Source organism: Ailuropoda melanoleuca, chromosome 12 (genome assembly GCF_002007445.2).
Source record: "Ailuropoda melanoleuca isolate Jingjing chromosome 12, ASM200744v2, whole genome shotgun sequence".
In the NCBI taxonomy this organism is placed as follows: domain Eukaryota; kingdom Metazoa; phylum Chordata; class Mammalia; order Carnivora; family Ursidae; genus Ailuropoda; species Ailuropoda melanoleuca.
This window is the reverse complement of record NC_048229.1, coordinates 77270707-77289824: the sequence shown is the minus strand read 5'-3', so window position 1 is coordinate 77289824 and position 19118 is coordinate 77270707. Positions and strand designations below refer to the sequence as shown.

The 19118-nt window shown below is 48.5% G+C and overlaps 1 protein-coding gene across 1 annotated transcript in view; it reads right to left on the bottom strand.

The window, feature by feature from the left end:
- DNAAF1 (dynein axonemal assembly factor 1) overlaps positions 1-19103 on the bottom strand; it is a 24438-nt gene extending 5335 nt beyond the window's left edge. Inside the window, exons 1-8 of the mRNA XM_019805826.2 lie at positions 18840-19103; positions 14261-14396; positions 13687-13778; positions 11878-12099; positions 11596-11762; positions 8650-8771; positions 5660-5826; positions 2496-2747 (exon numbers count right to left, since the gene is read on the bottom strand). Coding sequence (XP_019661385.1) covers positions 2496-2747; positions 5660-5826; positions 8650-8771; positions 11596-11762; positions 11878-12099; positions 13687-13778; positions 14261-14396; positions 18840-18963 — 1282 coding nt within the window. The 5' untranslated portion in view covers positions 18964-19103. The remainder of the gene's footprint in view (positions 1-2495; positions 2748-5659; positions 5827-8649; positions 8772-11595; positions 11763-11877; positions 12100-13686; positions 13779-14260; positions 14397-18839) is intronic.
- Positions 19104-19118: the final 15 nt, after the last annotated feature.

The following is a 19118-nucleotide window of genomic DNA, read 5'->3' as shown; positions in this document are numbered from 1 at the left end:
AGGGCGGGAGAGGCTGTGATTTCCACGGTGGAGCACGTGCTCTCTGCCCCAAGATGCAGACTTCCCAACGGGGATGGGGAGAGGACTCAGGCTCGAGTCCTGACTCTGTTCCGCGAGCCCCCAGTGACTCCTGATCGCAGGAGGAGGTCCCAGGCTCTGCACAGAAAATGCAGCAGAACTGCTCACGTCGGTTAGCTCCTCGTGCCCCCATCCTCCACCTATGAGGAAAGATGGTCCAATGCAGGAAAGATGAATGGAAAGTAATTTTTTTTAAACAGAAGGTTTTTATATGTAGATTCGCCTTTCTTGGGGCTGAGTCATTTGAATCAAAGCGGAAGAAGGATCTCCTTGCTCTGCTAGCCCAGTTTACCTCTCGGGCCGCCGACACCCAGAGGGATGAGCTCAGGAGGGGCAGAGAGTAGAGGCTGGGGCGGGCGGAGCGAGGATGGGTGAGGTTTGGTTTCTGGAGGTGGTGCTGCCTTCAATCCCCGCATTCTCTGTGTGCTCGCTCTCCACTGGAGCAGGTTACTTCACCCCTCTGAGCCTCTCTTTCCACTTGCATACAATGGGCCCCCCCTGCAAGGCCAGCCTGGGAAGCTCTGGTCATCACCGCCCACCCATGCATGTTGGGTAAACAGAGCTGGCTGTGTCTCCCGCTCTAGACCACGGCTGCTGCGGTCAACCAGCTCCTCTTCAAATGCGCCTCAGTCCGTTCGGGAAGACAAAGGCTGGGGTCCCTCTCAGGCCACTCTGCTCCCACGCCAGGTGCAGCTTCCAAGCAAAGGCTCCCGGAGGGGCGAGCATGCAGGGGAGTGCGTGGTGACACCTGCTCAGCAGCACATGGTCACGCCACTATTGCACCTTTTAAACAATAAGGCCTGTCCCGTCCCACCTGTGGGAAGCTGGAGGGAAAACAGGACCCTTTTGGTAGACATTCTCGTCCAGAAAACAAGGATGACCAGGCCGTGGGGGTTTAGCAGCCCCATGCAGCAAAGCCAGCTTGTGGTGGTACAAAGCAGCCCACGAGTGTTTCCTAAGGAAAAAGTTATTCAAAACAAGTCGTGCTTCTCAGAGCAGCATTCCAGCTTTGTGGCGAAGTCTTGAGAGCTGAAACCAGCACCTGCAGAGGTGAGCCGAACACCAGGGAGCACTTTTCTCTTTCCTTGGCTGTGGCCATGGCCCTTCACACAGGACCCTTCCCTCCTGTGTCGCCCGGGGACTGGGCCTGCCCTGTGAGCATACTTGTCCCTCGTGCTCCTTCCTCCTTTCCATCCATGGCCTCTTGCTCCCTTGGCCGGGATCCCTGGGGAATTCCTGGGGCTCAGTGCCACAGGAACAGTGTCCCTGAGTTCCTGAAGGGGGTCAGGTCCATCCCTCCCTACATACACCCCCTTCCTACTGTGCATTTTTATCTCCCACACACAGCCTGGGAAAGACTGGGCTACAAGATAGGTTTTTCAGGTATTACCGGAGAAAAGGATGTGGCTCTAAATCCCCGTGTATGGGCACTATTTGGAGGAGGGAGTGGGGTGGGCCTCCTTGGGGTTAATCGCTGTAGATGGTCTGCTCTGTCCAAATCCTTTATCTGGAAAGAGAATTCAGCCATGCCTGGCACCCTGGGGTGTGGCCCTTGCCCCTCTGGCTGGTGTCCTTGGCGCTCTGCAGACAGGGTTACTCCGAAGTTCTCTCCCAGACAGTGGGGACCTTCCTTCTGGGAACCTGTGTTCTGGGCCAGACCAACTGAGCTCCCCCAACAGACCCCACATGCTGCTCAGGGGGACAAGACGTTCCCCGTCTCTCAAGGCCCTACGGATGGGCCTGCCCTAGGTCCGGCTCACCTTCACCCACGCCACAGCAATGGGACAGCGTCCTGGGCAAGTCCTGGGTTTATCCGTGAGTCAGAGGGACCCAGGGAGCATGGCTGACCCCACCAGGGGACCTGCTTTGCCCACAGCTACATCATCCACTGCGGCGGCCACGGACACGGAGGGCTGGCTCCTGGGCACTGGACATGGGACCGGTACTCCTGAGGCACTGAAGTTCTTACTTGGTTTTTATTTTTAATTCACTTACATTTTACGACTGAAGCAGCGTAAAACAACTCCTTCCTCCTAGCGGGACTCCATCTCCCCGGAAGCATTGAGAAGGTAGCATCGGCACTGAGATGCGCCACGTCAAAGACACACTGGGCTTTGAAGACACGGTGCCAGTAGAAGTATCTCATGAAGAATTTTATACTGATTCAAGTGATTATATTTTAGGTATGTTGGGTTCAATTAAAATAGAATGTTGGTGTTTCACCCATTCCTTTTTTACTCTGTTTACTAGAAAGTGCAGTACTGACCCCACTGTATTTCCATGGGCAGCACTGCTCTAGCAAATGAGACAACACGATTACTTTACCCTAAAGGCACAGCCATCGGAAACACCCCGCAGGTGCGTGGCTCAGAGGCTGGACTCCCGGGGGTGCATCCGTGTCGCCATGAGTTCCTTACCTTCGCAGGCAGCTCCGGGGGCGGCCGGCTTCAGGGCCTCCTCCAGGTGCAGCCCCGCCGGCTCCTGGCCTTCGGTCTCTCTGCTGACCGCCACCAGACCCAACTTCTCTGGGAATAGCTCATCCCTGGCCTCGAAGCTCTCACTGACAAACTGCTCCATTTTCTGCCGCCTCTCCCCCTCCTCACGAGGCTCTTCCTTCCCTGACACGCTGCCATCCACATTCTTGCTCTCCTCCGGCGCCAGCTCCTCCCCTGAACAAGAGAAGTCCAAGGGTGAGCCAGGAAATGGCCTGGGAGGACAGGGGGCTCTGCACGCCTCTCGGGGATATGCAGCGAACTGCTGGGGGTGAGCTCGGGGGACTGTCGGGGACGCAGCGAAGGTGTCCATCAAAGTGTGCTGAGCGCTGAGGAAGCAGAGCTTTGTGTCTATGGGGGGTGGCGCTCAGCACATCCGTCTAGTGGCACAGGACACGCCTTGAAGAACACCGTGCGGGGTCTCTTAGGAGATGTGCATGGAAACATTGGCGTTTAAGGGCCATGATGTCTACCTTGACTTTGAAATGGCTCGGCAGAACAGGAGTGCACATATGCATGTGTGTGAGAGAAAATATTGAACACCATCTAATCTAAGTGGGCACCATACAGCTGTTTATTTTACTATTCTTTCAGCTTTTCTGAAACTGAAAAATACCAAAATAAAAAGTTTGGAACAGAAGAATGCTATAGGAGAACATCTACTTTATGGAAAATATAGTATGCTAATTTAAAACAATAGGCAGAAAGCAAAATAATTATGCCGTTGTTCTATAAAAATCCATAAATGTTACATGCATTGGGAAAAGCCAGGAAATGCTCATGTAAGTACTGAGTGGTTCTTGCAACAATTTATTACAGGTGCTTTCTTGTTTTCTATGCGTGGTGTGTTCACGTTTTGTAATTAAGTGAGAAACAGTAAATATGTGTCACATGGAGACTCGAGCTCCTCTACTGGGTACAGGACAAGGAAGGGGTTCTTATCAAGGTGGCCTGAGGACCGTCCCTAGGATCCTGCGCCAGGCTTGGACCAGCACAGACCCAGGATTCGCTTTCTCCCTGGAAGCCTTTACCAGATGCTGGCCAGGGACATAGGGTGTGGGCAGGTGACTCTGAGTTCCAGATTTGGGGCAGTAGACTGGGGAGGCAGGGGGCTTCATTTACACTAACCCGGGCATAGACAGAATCTTGAAACTGGGTGAGAGAGGGCAAGCCAGGGAGACAGGCTCTGAGATCCTGGAATAGACCAGCTGGGGTTTATTCACATTTCCCAGGCCTCCCTGGTCCTGCCGAGCCAGGAATCGGGTGATCCTGAGCCTTGCGAGTGTTCGGCAGGTTTCATACAACTGTGCAGACTGTCGGCTCCAGTCCGAGCTAATCAGAGGGAGCACAGTCCGTCCCACAGAGAAGGTGTGCTGCTGCCATTCTGAGTTAACAGGACTGAATTGCCAAGGTGGCCATTAAAAGGAAAGAAGTACTGATCATGTGACCACCTGGAGGAACTCCCAGAGCACCCGGCCACGTAAGAGAAGCCTGACGCAAAAGGTCACATCTTGGGGAGAGCTCCATGTATAAGAAGCATCCAGAAACATGGGTCTGGGGGTGGACAGCATGGGGGTCACTGCTCACCTGCACAGGGTTTTATTCCAGGGTGATGACAATGTTTTGGAAGTAGACAGAGGTACTATTTGTACCAGACTGTGATCATACCAAATGCCACTTCGAAATGGCTAATTTTATGTGAATTTCATGTCAATTAAAAAAAAAGGTCCAGGGCTTCCATGTTTTTCCATGGTGATTCTCTGGCACCAGGGCTGCGGCTCCCTGTGTGGCCCCCCAGCACTGGGCCACCTCGCCCCCACATGAGCCACCAAGCTCATGCCACTAACATCATTTCATAGCCCATGACCTCCTGTTCCCTGCCATGTCAGGCTGGTTTTCAAGGCCCTTCTTGATGTGATGTTGCCCAAGCCAGCTAACCTTCTTTGATTTCCCAGTTTACAACTGAATTCCAAGCGTGGGCATCTGGCAGTCCTCTTCACCTCCCCAGGGAAACTGCTGTCTCCTCAGAGGCGCAGAACCCTGTTCTTTCCTTGTTGGCTTCTGTGACAATGTCTGTGTCCTTGGTCCTCGTGCAAGAACATATGTGGGCCCGACGTGTGTGCCAAAACCCATTTCTTTATCCCCCCTCCCTTCCACATGGGCAGAGAGAACTTTCTGTGTGCAGACAAACAGTGGATTTGAAAGAGCAATAGAAGTAATGGAAAACCTTAATAACTGTGTGGCTGAGACACGGGATGAAGGCGCAGACCGAGCCCCTGGTCTAGATGCTGGCTGGTGTCACTGCCGTCAGCAGCCCTACGTGGGGTCAGCATAAAGTCAGGATAATACCACACTGCTTTGATATGAATTCACGATATTCCTTTGTGGGGGATGGAATACTGGCCCCGCAAAGGTGTCCGCATCCTAATCCCAGAACCTGTCAATATGTGACCTCATACAGTTAAAGGGACTTTGTGGATGAGATTAAGGACCCTGAGATGGGGCGATGATCGTAGATTATCCGGGTGGGCTCAGTGTCACCACACGGATCCTTAGGAGAGGAAGGCGGGGTATCGGAGCTGGAGAGAGATTTGAGGGTTCTGCAGAGGAAGGCGGAGGAGGGGTCACAGGCCCAGGGCCCCTCTAGACGCTGGAAAAGACAGAAGAACAGATTCTCCCCGGCAGCTTCTGGAAGGAACGCAGCCCTGCCCACACCTTGGTTTTAGCCCCATGAGACGCACGTCAGACTTCTGACCTACAAAACTGTGATGATAAACGTGTTGTTTTAAGCCCCTAAATTTATGGTAATTTGTTAGGATAGTCCTAGAAAACTAAGACATTATTTATTTTGGAAAACTGAGGCTATTTTAACACAACCATGCTTTCATCCCCGAAAATGGATTGAAACTGCCTATCAATGCTGGGCTCTTCCCAACACTTGGCAGGTGGGTGAGGCCACATGCACACGGATCCGCACGTGTGTGAATGAATGGTCAGAAATAAATCCCCGAGAATAAAGACCAAGTTCAGCAGCCCAGATTCCTGGTCTAGACGGAGCCCTGGGAGCTGCTCCCATCCCGGGCGCGTACCTTCCTGCCGGCTGGCTTTCTGCCGCCTTCTCTCTTCCGCTCGCCGCTTGATCATCGCCAGGGCTTCGATGCTGTCCTCAATCTTCTTCCGCTCTCTGCTCTCCCACTGCTGTCTCTCCTCTTTCTCAGCGGCAAGCCCGCCCCTGGCCCAGGCCTCTGCACAAGCTCTGTGGATGAGGACAAACAGAGAAACAGAAATTCAGGAGGTTAAAAGTAAATTCAAAACAGACTGTCTCACCAAACTCGCTCATTTCCCCCAAACCAAACTGAAGGCACACGGGATGTGTGGCTGCAAGGATACCGGTTAATACGTGCACACCTCCCTCCTTAATGGTCTGCAGAGCCTTCTCCACGTGATGCCAACAGCACCAGCGATAAAAGGAAAAATGAGTCAGATCCGTCAAAATTAAAAATGTTTGAAACACAAAGAACACCATAAACAAAGTAAAAAGACAACCCACAGAATGTGGGATCGCACATCTACTGGGGGACGTGTAGGCAGAATACATAAAGAATTTCTACAACTCATGAATGTAAGACAACACCATCTAAAAATAGAGGAACTTTAAAAGAATGAAACGAGAAGCCACGGATTGGGAGAAAATATGTGCAGGAAAGATAACTGATAAATGGCTTATATCCAAAACAGACAACAACGAAAACTCAAAAAAAAAAAAAAGTACAATAAAGAAAACCAGCGGGAAACGACCTAGACACCTCAGCAAGAAGACAGGCAGGTGGCCGAGCAGCTCAGCACGCTCCGACATCGCAGAACTGCTGGTTACGGCAGGGACAGCACATCACGCCTGCCAGAACGAGACACTGGCGAGAAGGTGCGGCACCAGGCACCCCCCGCTCCCGCCGGGAACACAGGCCGCGCCGCCAGCCTGGAACAGAGCCCGGCAGCTACGGAGCACCACGACATCTGCCCCCACAAGCTGGCGCCGTGCTCTGTAGTATCTGCTCCACGGAGTTGAAAACAAACGTGCGCGCAAAAGCCTGCACGTCAATAGGCATAGCAGCGCCCTTCACAATAGCCCCAACGTGGAAACAACCCCAAAACCCATCAACTGATGGCTAGATAAAACATGGCGCTTCCAAGTGGAATATTCTTTGGGGACATTGTTTTGGAACGAGTTCCTGCTACGCACTACGACGTCCATGAACTTTGAAACTATCACACTGGGTGAAAGAGGCCAATCACACAAGACCACAGGTTGTATGATTCCATCGATACGAGGCATCCAGAATAGAAAAAAACCCACAGAGACAAGGGCTGGCAGAGGGGGGAATGAGGAATATCAGCTAATGAGTAAGGGTTATTCTTTTGGGGCAATAAAAATATTTTGGAATTGATGTGGTGGTCGCACAACTCTGTGAATATACTAGAAACCACTGAGTTGCACACTTTAAGTGGGAGAACTGTTGTGGGGGCTGGGGATACAGCAGGTAACAGAAGAGATGACAATACTCGCTCTGTTAGAGCTGCCTTTTTATGGGGACAGACAGACCCTAAAGAAGGAAACAAGTATGTGTGCAAAGAAAAGAAATCTGGTTAAAGAGACACCAGGTAGAAAAAGTGCTCCTGAAATAAGGGGTGAGTCAGGGAGGGCTTACTGAGGTGACAGGTGAGCGGACACCTGTAAACACCTGTGAGGAGCTCCCCAGGCAGGGAGAACAGCAAGTGGCTGCTGTGGGACCGCTAGGGATGGAAGGAATGAGGACTCAAACCCACCCCTGAACCAGAGGGGTGAGTCCGACCCCTGAACCAGAGCGACTCTACGTAAGGGGCCAGGCTCCTATCCCTGTTCCCACTTTCAGCACCACCCCTGGTTGAGGTTCAGAATCCTTAGCCGCAGCCCCTCCCACTGGTTCACTCCTTCTGATCCCCGTACCTCTCAAATCCCACCCGTTACTCATAAGGACCCTATGGTCATATTGTCCCCACTCTGCGGATGAGCAAGGCGAGGCTGGGGAGGTTAATGAGCCCTTCCAAGGGAACAGAACTCAGGGCTGCAGAGCTGGGCTTTGAAGTCATTACTTAGGCTCTGCTCGGTGTCCCCCCGTTGCCCCCAGGGCTGGGTGCCTTGGCACTGGGGGCATCAGCCCCCCATCAATTTCCCAGAAGCAGGTGGTCTTGTTTTCTCACCTGGTTGGAGTAGAGGCTTTCACTTCTCTTTGAAATATTGGTTAGTTTGATTTACCTTTGTGAATTAAGAAATATATTACCAGCTATGCTGCTTCTTAAATGCCATGTACTTTAAAGTTTAGATTGCACTTCCCTTCAAGCAGCCCATGTTACTGAGGTTTTATTCTAAGGTAGTAGGAATAGTGACCTAAGTTAAAAACACAGATATAAAAGTAATGACAATACACATGGCAGTCCTGGGTTCAATATTCTTAATAGAAAAAAGAGCTCCTACGAACCAATAACGGACCTCCAAAAGGAGACTGGGAGGAAGTTATAAATGGGGTGCTCACAGAGGAAGAGCTCCACCTGCCTGACAAACACATAAGAGTGCCCGACCTTATCAGTTACCCCAAAAATAAGATGAGATACAATCTTCACTGATCAATTCACCTGGTGAAGGTTTCTTTTACATAGTTATGTCTGGTGAAGTCATGAACTGTTACAAACTTTCTAGAAAACAATTAGAAAATATTTACAGGCACCTTTAAAAAGGCTCAAACAGCAGTCCTTAATCCAGTAATACAACTCTTAGAATTCCACCCTAAGGAAATCAGCAGTGAGGTCAGAAACTTACATGCAGGGATAGTTATCAGAGGATTATGAAAAAAAATCTATGACTAAGTGCTCAAAAATAGGGAATAACTTATTATAAACAATAATGTAGCCATGAAACTTGTTTCCTAAGAATATTTAATGATGTGTGAAAATGCTTGTAAGTCAGAAATGTGTACAAGTTTACTATTAAGCGTGCTCAACATGACATATTACAGTGTGATCCACAGACCTCTCTCCAGCTTACCTGTCCTTTGGGAAAACTGGTCTGTCATCCAGGTACGTTAAATGTTTTAGTCGAACGGTGACTGTCTTCCGATAATTAGCGATGTGCTTGATCACGGGGTTTCCCATCAGATTCAGGACGCGCTGCAAGCATAAGGCAGAACCAGACTGATTACTAAAACATGGGTGTGATTCAAACAGTTCACATGCGCTGTGCTTTGAGAGTCCATAAAGACAACGCTTGTGCCCCCGTCACCTCCCGATGACTTTATCAGGGAAGCCGGGGGTTTTCCTTGCTTTCGTGCCATCAGACCTGTCCTGATCATGGAGCAGCCCTTTCTTGTACTTGAACTCCAGACCTGAAATCTCACTGTCCTTCCAGAACAATTTTGGAAAACACATCCGAAGTCCTGTCCAACTCAGCGAGGACATTATTTTGCTCACTCAAGCTTTTTTGCTGACATTAACCTCAGTCTAATTGTTTTCTCTCCTTCCCAGCCAGGACCCATTTTGGGAAAGCATACATAGCAGCTGGGAGGACAGGAAGCATAGACGGGGAAAGGATGGAGAGCGCCCACATGCCAGGCTCACGCATCTGTTGGATGTCATTGGGACCCGTGCGGCATGCCCTGTCCTTAAACCCCGTCTCCTCCTTTCCCACCTGTGATACTCAAGAGAAGTGGGCAGCCAAGGTGACATGCGGGAGACACATTTAAGACTAGTTTGCTTGAACTCATGAAAGAGGTTTTTTTTTTTATCTAAAGTGTTCTGTGTTATTGGAGAAAGCAAATATGCTGCAAACGAGTTTAGCAGTCCCCAGACTTCGTTCTGATGGTATTTTCCCCATGGGGCTGGGGAGGCGGGGTAGAGGTGCAGTCTGCACCCCAGGGCATGCACTAAAGGACGGAGGGCTGCATCGCGGGCAGAGGAGTTAAAAGCAATCTCAAAACGGGGTGCCTGGCCGGCCGTTGGTTAAACATCCAACTCTTGATTTCGGCATAGGTCGTGATCCCAGAGTCATGGGATCGAGTCCCGCAATGGGTTCCTTGCTCAGCAGGGAGTCTGCTGGGAATTCTCTCTCTCCCTTCCTCTACCCCTCCCCTTACTTGCGCTCTCTCTCTCTCTCAAATAAGTAAATGAATCTTAAAAAAGAAAACACAATCACAAAACAACTATAAGGCAGACTGCTTGTGGCTCAGGCTGAACTGTGCCCCCCTTCCCCAAATTCATATGTTCCCTTCGTAACCCCAGCACTGCAGAATGTGGCTGCATTTGGACACAGGGCCTTTAAAGAGGTGATTCAGATTACACGCGGTCCTCAGGCTGGGCCCTGATCCAGCCTGACTGGTGTCCTTAGAAGAGGGCACTAGGACACAGACATGCAGAGGAGACGATGGGAGGACACGGGACACAGGGAGAAGCCTTGGGAGAAATCAACCTCCCAACACTGTGATCCTGGACCACTTCTACCCTCTAGCATCATGAGAAAATACATTTCTATTGTTTAAGCCACCCAGTCTGTGGCACTTCATTACGGCATAAGCAAAAAGAAAATAAAAAAATATTATGTGATACAGCTTTATCTGATCACTGTATGCTGGCGATTCTAAGCTAGTCCTCCTTGACAATCTACTCAGAACATTATTCCCGAACAATGATTTGCTTACTATTTTTCTTTAGATCGACTCACTCTTCCCTTACATATCCATACTGTAAGCAGTAAACAGTGAACTCAGGGTTTTGGGGTACTATTATTAATATGTTCCCCAGAGCACATGACAACATGTGCACACAGGAAAGCAAGGAAGCCATCAAAGGCTACCAGAGTTAAGTCAAAAGGACACAGGAAGGGGTGGCCTGGAGGGCTTGCCACAGGCCGGAAGATGGGACCACGTGAATATCCAAAATTAAAATGAGAGCAAGGGGGGCGCCTGGGTGGCACAGCGGTTAACCATCTGCCTTGGCTCAGGGCATGATCCCGGCATTCTGGGATTGAGCCCCACATCAGGCTCCTCCACTATGAGCCTGCTTCTTCCTCTCCCACTCCCCCTGCTTGTGTTCCCTCTCTCGCTGGCTGTCTCTATCTCTGTCAAATAAATAAATAAAATCTTTAAAAAAATGAGAGCAAGGGTTAAATCATATCAAATATTGTATACATAAACCCATGAGCTCATAATGATACAATGGAAGGCAAAACCATCCCTTGTCACCATTAGTGGTTGCTAGGTTCTCGGCTCCTTTCTCTGAAAATTCATGAATAAAAAACAAAGAGCCAAACCTTCATCACGGCCCTTTCTGTGTGAACTATATACTAGGGAACCATTAGGTGACGGGGGAGTTCCTTGTGGGAGAAGCGCTCGAGCTAATAAACGAGGCAGGAACAAGAGGGCTGGACAGCGGCCACCGTGTGGCTTCTGAAGGAGTGACTCATGAGGCAATGCTACGGGACTGGAGACGGAGGGATGGGGCTCTATCCTGGCTGCAGTAGGCAGACGACCTCGGAGCTCCATCAGGCTGTCTTCAAGTTACAAACGAGAGAGGGAAGCAGACATCACAGGCCCTGTGATGTGACCCAGCGGCACCCCTCCCAGAAAAACACTGAACCTGGGTGGTACAAGCCTCCGGCTCCACTGGCATTTCACAAGAAATACGGGTCCAGCAGAACAGATTACAGGACGCCACAATGGGATGCAAGCAATCAAATCCAGAATGTGGCAGAGTCCTGAGAAACGAACTGGTTCCTTTGGCCGGTTAAGGGGAGGGGAACCCATCAGGAAAAGAAGGGCTTATCTGCTTGAGATCCACACTGAAGTGTCTGTGGGTGAAATGACATGGTGTCTGGTGTTGGTACTCCAGCGAAAGACCCCAAGAGGACAGGCTGGATGAAGGAGGAAGGCTGGAGGAAAGGAGGGGAAGGGAATGGGGGGGTGGGGAGGAGAGATTCGGTCTCTAAAAATGCACGTTTTACCAAATCAGGCATGCTCTCCAGGATGCCCAGGATTTCTGGATCACTCAGCTTATTGTGGGAAAGGTCAAGGACACAAAGTTTCAAACACTCCTTTAGATGCTGAATGTCTTCCACAGTCTCTAAGTGATTGTGGGCCATCTGCAAGGTGTTCAGGACCGGCAGACAGGCTGCAAGGTAAGGTGAGCACAAGTAAGCAACAAAGGTATGAAACCCTTTTAGAACCTCCCCCAGGGGAAAGTGGCAGGCAAAATGGCATCAAGACCCCCTCTCGGGACGGCTTACAGAGGTTTTCAATGGTCTTGATGTAATTGTTGCTGAGGTTAAGAGCATCCAGTTTCTGCAGAGGTTCTAAGTTCTCGATTTTATGGAGCAAGTTGACTTGCAAGAAGAGGCAACGCAACTCGGTTTGGGCCTCCAGGTTCTCGATCTTCTGTATTCCATTGCACTCCAGCCAGAGACAGCGTAGCCCCGTGTACTCTTCCAAGTTCTCGATGCGATCAAAACCTAGTGAGAAGGAAGGGGGTGCCGGATAAGCCCCTCCACACACGCGAGGCTCAGGGTCACCCTTGCTGTGGACTACCTGCCAACCATCAACACCTCCTTCCTCCAGCGACCCCACTGCTCCTTTTCTTTAAGGAGCATTCCTCTGCGGATACTGCCTCCTCACACGGCGCCCCGGGCGGCCAGTCCGAGTCACAGCAATCCACTCTACACTGGTCGCACTGAGCCAAGCAGGGCCTACTCTGCTGACCGCTGGGAAGTTTAGAGGGCATGTTTCTGCTGGAATTGCCAGGCCCGGAGGGCGGAGCCTAGCGCTGCAGTGGCCACCTCCCCTTCACAGCTGGGAGTGGGTGGAGGGGAGGGCTGACCCGCCTGAAACGAGCCAAAGGAAAGCAGGGCCAAGTCAAGAGACAGCCCAGTGAAGCCATGCCATGAGCACGGGGTCCGGCTAAGTCGAAGCGAGGGCAGACTGTGGGTCTTGTTCTGTTTTTCAATTTTACGAGCCAAATTTAAGGTTAGGAAAACAAACACTCTGTTTGCCTTGGTAACTCATCATGAGTTTGTAATTCATGGTTCATCTATTACCAAAGCCTGTGAAAAGGTATTTCTTTTGTTGCCTGAAAAAGTTTTGATTACAAAGTTGCAGTATCCCTGGTGAGCCAGAATGACCGTTCCCCAGGTCCCGGCCCTCAGAAACAGAACCAGATAACGAATTTGTTTTAGGTGGCTAGGTCTGGGGATGATCTGGTTCGTGGCAGCAGGAGAGTATATGGGCACATTTCCCTCCTAGCTCTTCCCTCCTACCTTCTGACTGTCTCCACTAAGTCTGACCCGTGGGGTCCTCTTCCCACCTCTTAAATATCGGGGTCCCTGGGATCGCCCTGCTAAGTCGTCCCACGCACTGCGACACTGCCATGTTGGAAGGGGCAACGGAGGTGAGAAGACTGGTTAGCAGTCCTTGCATTTCTCTAAAGTGTGTGTGCTGCCCTTCGTGGGCCTCACAGTGGCTGCCCCGTCCCCCAGGACACCCAAGATGTCTTGGCCATATGTGTTTCTGTGTCTCAGAAGACTCTCAGTAAACATTTACTGACTAAATAAGGAACACACAGAGGACCTATGAAGTAGGTTAGCCACCCCGAGCTCAGAGGAAGCCGCAGCTGTCCCTCCTCTTCGTCATTGCTGGAACAAGCTGGGTCTATGAACCCCAGCTGAGATTTACACGGGCCCCCTGCGATGCCACTGTTCATGCCTCTCCAATCTGCGAGGTACCGACCATCCCCCTCTTTCAAGACATGTCCCGCCCAAGCCGTGTTCACCGATTGCTAGCTTGAAAAATTCATAAGTCCTTCGGAAAGTATAAATAAAGGATATCAACATGTTTCCTTGGTATCCGTAGGGTCGGTGGCCCCCTTTATAAACTCCAGTCACAGAAGACATGTCAAGGAACTATTATTGCTTTTTACAAATCTTCACTAAACTCTGAAATTTCTACTTACGTGTACTTTGAGAACTCCAGAGGATCCCAGCAAGAATTCTTTTATACCACTAGAGCCTTCCCCCTGACGTGAGATACCTCTGTCAGGTTCTTACCTTTAAAGTGTAAATACAGTGTATCGTTCAATGCTGGGGTCATATAAAGCTTGTGTTGCTTGCAGAGTTTTTGCAGAAAACTTTTAGTCATTCTGTTAAGTGAACAAGAAATTTATTGCAATTTGTCAGTTGTGAAATATATTCCAAAACTTCTTTACCACACCCATGTCTTCTTCAAATTTCAAAATATCCTACATGACTGATAACTTTTTTTTTTCTTGCCCGATGAGCTATTTTAAGTTCTTCTTTTGTATACCTTTCAGGGCCTCATCCAATATCATTACTTTCAGCATTCTTAAAAATTGCAATGTATGTTCTAATAAAAATACTTTTAATAGTGTCATCAAGAACTACTGATGTTTCTCGCTCCAGGCCTGGCATTAAAGTTTAATACACTGTGGTTCGTTGTGCCACAGAGGCAGCACCATTCTGACTGTGATACTAATTCTCAGACACTGGGCCAACTATTTAATCTCCGTGAGCCTCAATTTCCCTATCTATACAAAGGGGAGATGACACCGTCTATCTTCCTCAGGAAATGTGTACTATAATTGGGAGCAGTGTGCCCCCATACCTGGGGCCACGATCTTCCTTGTCATCTCTCTGGTGTGCAGAGCGACTGTCCAACCTGCTGTCACCACTCTGTTTCTGCTCACTTGGTAACAATGTGTCAGAAGGACCCACACATATTTCCTTCGGATCATTAATTTCTGTAAAAGAAGAGATTTGTTCTACAGAGATCAAGAGATGCATAAAAAGTTTGCCCAATTTTAACTTGATTAGTAAGTGTCTGCGTTTAGTATGAGTACTCTTGCTGAGCATGACAATTTTTTTTAAAGATTTTATTTATTTATTTATTTGACAGAGAGAGAGACAGCGAGAGAGGGAACACAAGCAGGGGATGTGGGAGAGGAAGAGGCAGGCTCCCAGTGGAGGAGCCTGATGCAGGGCTCGATCCCAGAATGCTGGGATCACGCCCTGAGCTGAAGGCAGACACTCAATGATTGAACCACCCAGGCGCCCCTAGGTATGACAATTTGTAAAGCATGGGTAAGGACCATGGAAAGTTCACTTCTAGGCAGGTCCCCTGTAAAAGCTCTGGTACAGGTGCACAAGGACACATGTACAAAGATACTCATTGCTGCATTACTTTTAAGAGCCAAAGACTGTCAACAATGCAAATGTGATTGGTTAAATAAAACACAATCACCCATTGTGATTGGTTAAATAAAACAATGGATTAGTATTCTGCCTTGGAGAAGAATGCACTGGAGGTATATCAATAAATACGGATAATTCTCAGAAACGTGTGTGAGACAATAAGGCAAGTTTCATAATAAGCACAGGATATCATTTATATAAGTTAAAAACATACAAATCCATGCTATGCACTGTTTAAGGACAATTATATATATATATGTATCTAGAGAGAAAGGAGGGGGAGAGTATGTGCGGGAGGGAGGGGGAGAAAGAGAGAGAGAGAGATGTGATTGAAAGAATCCACACAAAATTCTAGACAAGGGAAGGGGGGAGGGAATGGGACTGATAAATCGGGGAAGGAGGGCAAAAGGAGCATCAACTTTATCTGAAATGTCTTATTTCTTTAATTTAAAAAGACTAAAGTAGGGGCGCCTGGGTGGCACAGCGGTTAAGCATCTGCCTTCAGCTCAGGGCGTGATCCCGGCGTTATGGAATCGAGCCCCACGTCAGGCTCTTCCACTATGAGCCTGCTTCTTCCTCTCCCACTCCCCCTGCTTGTNCTCCCCCTGCTTGTGTTCCCTCTCTCGCTGGCTGTCTCTATCTCTGTCAAATAAATAAATAAAAAATCTTTTTTAAAAAAAAGACTAAAGTAAAAATAATAAAACATTCATTATTTTCAATTCTTTTTTTTATTATATTATTNACTCTCCCATAAAACGCCACAGGGTTGCAGATTGGATAAAAAGACATGACCCATCCATTTGCTGTCTACAAGAGACTCATTTTGAACCCAAAGATGCATTCAGACTTAGAGTAAGGGGATGGAGTACCATCTTCCACGCAAATGGACCTCAAAAGAAAGCTGGAGTAGCAATTCTCATATCAGATAGACTGGATTTTAAACTAGAGGCCATAGAGAGAGATACAGAAGGGCACTATATTATTCTTAAAGGAAGTATTCAACAAGTGGATATGACAATTATTAATATATATGCCCCCAACAGGGGAGCAGCAAGATACACAAGCCAACTCTTAACCAAAATAAAGAGACATATAGATAAGAACACAGTAATAGTAGGGGACCTCAACACCCCACTATCAGAAATAGACAGAACACCCTGGCAAAAACTAAGCAAAGAATCAAAGGCTTTGAATGCCATACTCGACGAGTTGGACCTCATAGATATATATAGAACACTACACCCCAGAACCAAAGAATACTCATTCTATTCAAATGCCCATGGAACATTCTCAAGAATAGATCATGCTCTGGGACACAAAACAGGTCTCAGCCAATACCAAAAGATTGAAATTATCCCCTGCATATTCTCAGACCACAACGCTCTGAAATTGGAACTCAACCACAAGGAAAAACCTGGAAGAAACTCAAACACTTGGAGGCTAAGAACCATCCTGCTCAAGAATGACTCGATAAACCAGGAAATCAAAAAACAAATTAAACAATTTATGGAGACCAACGAGAATGAATACACAACGGTCCAAAACCTATGGGATACTGCAAAGGCAGTCCTAAGGGGGAAATACATAGCCATCCAAGCCTCACTCAAAAGAATAGAAAAATCTAAAATGCAGTTTCTATATTCTCACCTCAAGAAACTGGAACAGCAACAGAGGGACAGGCCTAACCCACTGACAAGGAAGGAGTTGACCAAGATTAGAGCAGAAATCAATGAATTAGAGACCAGAACCACAGTAGAGCAGATCAACAGGACTAGAAGCTGGTTCTTTGAGAGAATCCATAAAATTGATAGACCACTGGCAAAACTTGTCCAAAAACAAAGAGAAAGGACTGAGATTATTAAAATTATGACTGAAAAGGGAGAGGTCACGACCAGCACCATTGAAATTGCAAGGATTATTAGAAACTTTTATCAACAGCTATATGCCAAAAAACTAAACAATCTGGAAGAGATGGAGGCCTTCCTGGAAACCTATAAACTACCAAGACTGAAACAGGAAGAAATAGATTTCTTAAATAGGCCAATTAACTATGAAGAAATTGAGTCAGTGATAAACAACCTTCCAAATAATAAAACTCCAGGCCCAGACGGTTTTCCTGGGGAATTCTACCAAACATTCAAAGAAGAAATAATACCTATTCTCCTAAAGCTATTTCAAAAAATAGAAACAGAAGGAAAGCTACCAAACTCATTCTATGAGGCTAATATTACCTTGATCCCCAAACCAGGCAAAGACCCCCTCAAAAAGGAGAATTACAGACCGATTTCTCTAATGAATATGGATGCCAAAATCCTCAACAAGATCCTTGCTAATAGAATCCAACAGTACATTAAAAGGATTATCCATCATGACCAAGTGGGATTCATACCTGGGATGCAAGCATGGTTCAACACTCGCAAATCAATCAATGTGATACATCATATCAACAAGAAAAGACTCAAGAACCATATGATCCTCTCAATTGATGCAGAAAAAGCATTTGACAAAATACAGCATCCTTTCCTGATTAAAACCCTTCAGAGTGTAGGAATAGAGGGTACATTTCTCAATCTCATAAAAGCCATCTATGAAAAGCCTACTGCAAGCATTATTCTCAATGGGGAAAAGCTGGAAGCCTTTCCCTTAAGAATCAGAAACACGACAAGGATGCCCACTCTCGCCACTATTATTCAACATAGTACTAGAAGTCCTTGCAACAGCAATCAGAAGATTATTTTCAATTCTTAGTGATGATACAAGGGTGTTGGTTATAATGTTCTCTCTTCTTTTTTAAAAGTGCCCAAAAGAAAAGCCACAGGAAAAGAAACAAAAGCGGTGAAAATATCTTTGGTACAAAGAGAATGAGCACAGTCAAAGGCACTTAATTTTTTTTAAAGGTCAATCAAAACTGGCCAGTTCAAATGCACTTAATCTTTAAGAGCCGTGGACTGCTGCACCCTGTGTTCCTGTGGTCTATTGAACCAGACTAAATGCTCCGTGTGTAGGACTGTGTCTTATGCTCTCCCATTTCCCACTGCGCCCAATGCCCAGCCACAAGAGGCACCAGATAAGTGTCTGTGGAATATGGAAAGAGGAGGTGCTCAATATACATAATGATTATCTGAGTAACAGGAGCTAGTGTGGATTAATGGCCCACTGTAACCCAGAAACCTAATTATAATTATTCCTGCCTACAGACGAGTAGACCACCCCCAAAGAGAGGTCAAACTCTTGGTTGATGGCCATAAAGCTGGCGAGGTGCAGAGCGGCATCTGTACCCAGTGTGAGTGGCTCCAAATCCTATCTTTCCAGAGAGCTACAGGGCTTCCCTACAGCTCTTCATACAGGGCGTGCCTGGACAGTCAATGCTCCACGTTTGTTGACTGGGTTCAAAAAATGAAACAAAATCAAGTAGTTTAGTCGTTAAAAGATTCCCCTTAGGGCCTCAAGCAAAGTGGGAGCAGAGGCTGAAGGCTGTCTGGGAAACTGGTGAGGAGTCAACCACTGACCCGGGAACCACCAGCTCCTCATTCACTCTCTACCATGGGTCAGGCACTGGACTGGACACTGTGAATTCAGTGTCCCGAGAGCCTTTGATCTTACATAGTGATAGCAATAAAGGGATACATTCAAAACATGTAACAGGTGGGCGGTGGGGAGAAGGGTGCGTTGGGTTAAGGGCTTGCGCTCAGGAGACGGACTGTCCAAAAGGAGTCTGCTCTGTCATTGACTGCATGAGGTTGATCTCTTTGGAGCAAGTTCCATAACCCCTACAAGTCTCAGTTTCTTCATCTGCATGAAATCGGGGGAGGTGTGCCTACCGCAGAGGGCGGGAGCACGGCTCAAATAAGGTGAGAGCTGGCCACGCATCCTTTAAAAAGTGTGTGCGGCCCCTGCTATTATTACTATTGTTATCCCTGGCTGGGAATGTTAGGGGTGGTGCTGGGCGCAGCCCATCGCCCCCCTCGGCTCCCTGGGGCGGCGGTCTGCACCTTCCTTGCGGCCCCATGGGCCCGCGTCCCCGTGGTCGCCCACCGACTCGTCCACTCCCGGCTCCTGCGCGCAGCCCTGCTCCGCCGGCCCGTCCACCACGGCCTCCGAGTCCTCGGGGTGCATGCTTATCCCGGATACACGGAACACCCGGTTCTGCGGGGTCGCTACTGCCCCCGGCCCGGTCCGGGAGGCGCAGCTTTCTTTCCCGGCCAACTAGCCCCCGAGTCGTTGGCAGCTCAACGCTTGCCTGGTCTCCACGGCAACCGCCGCGCACGCGC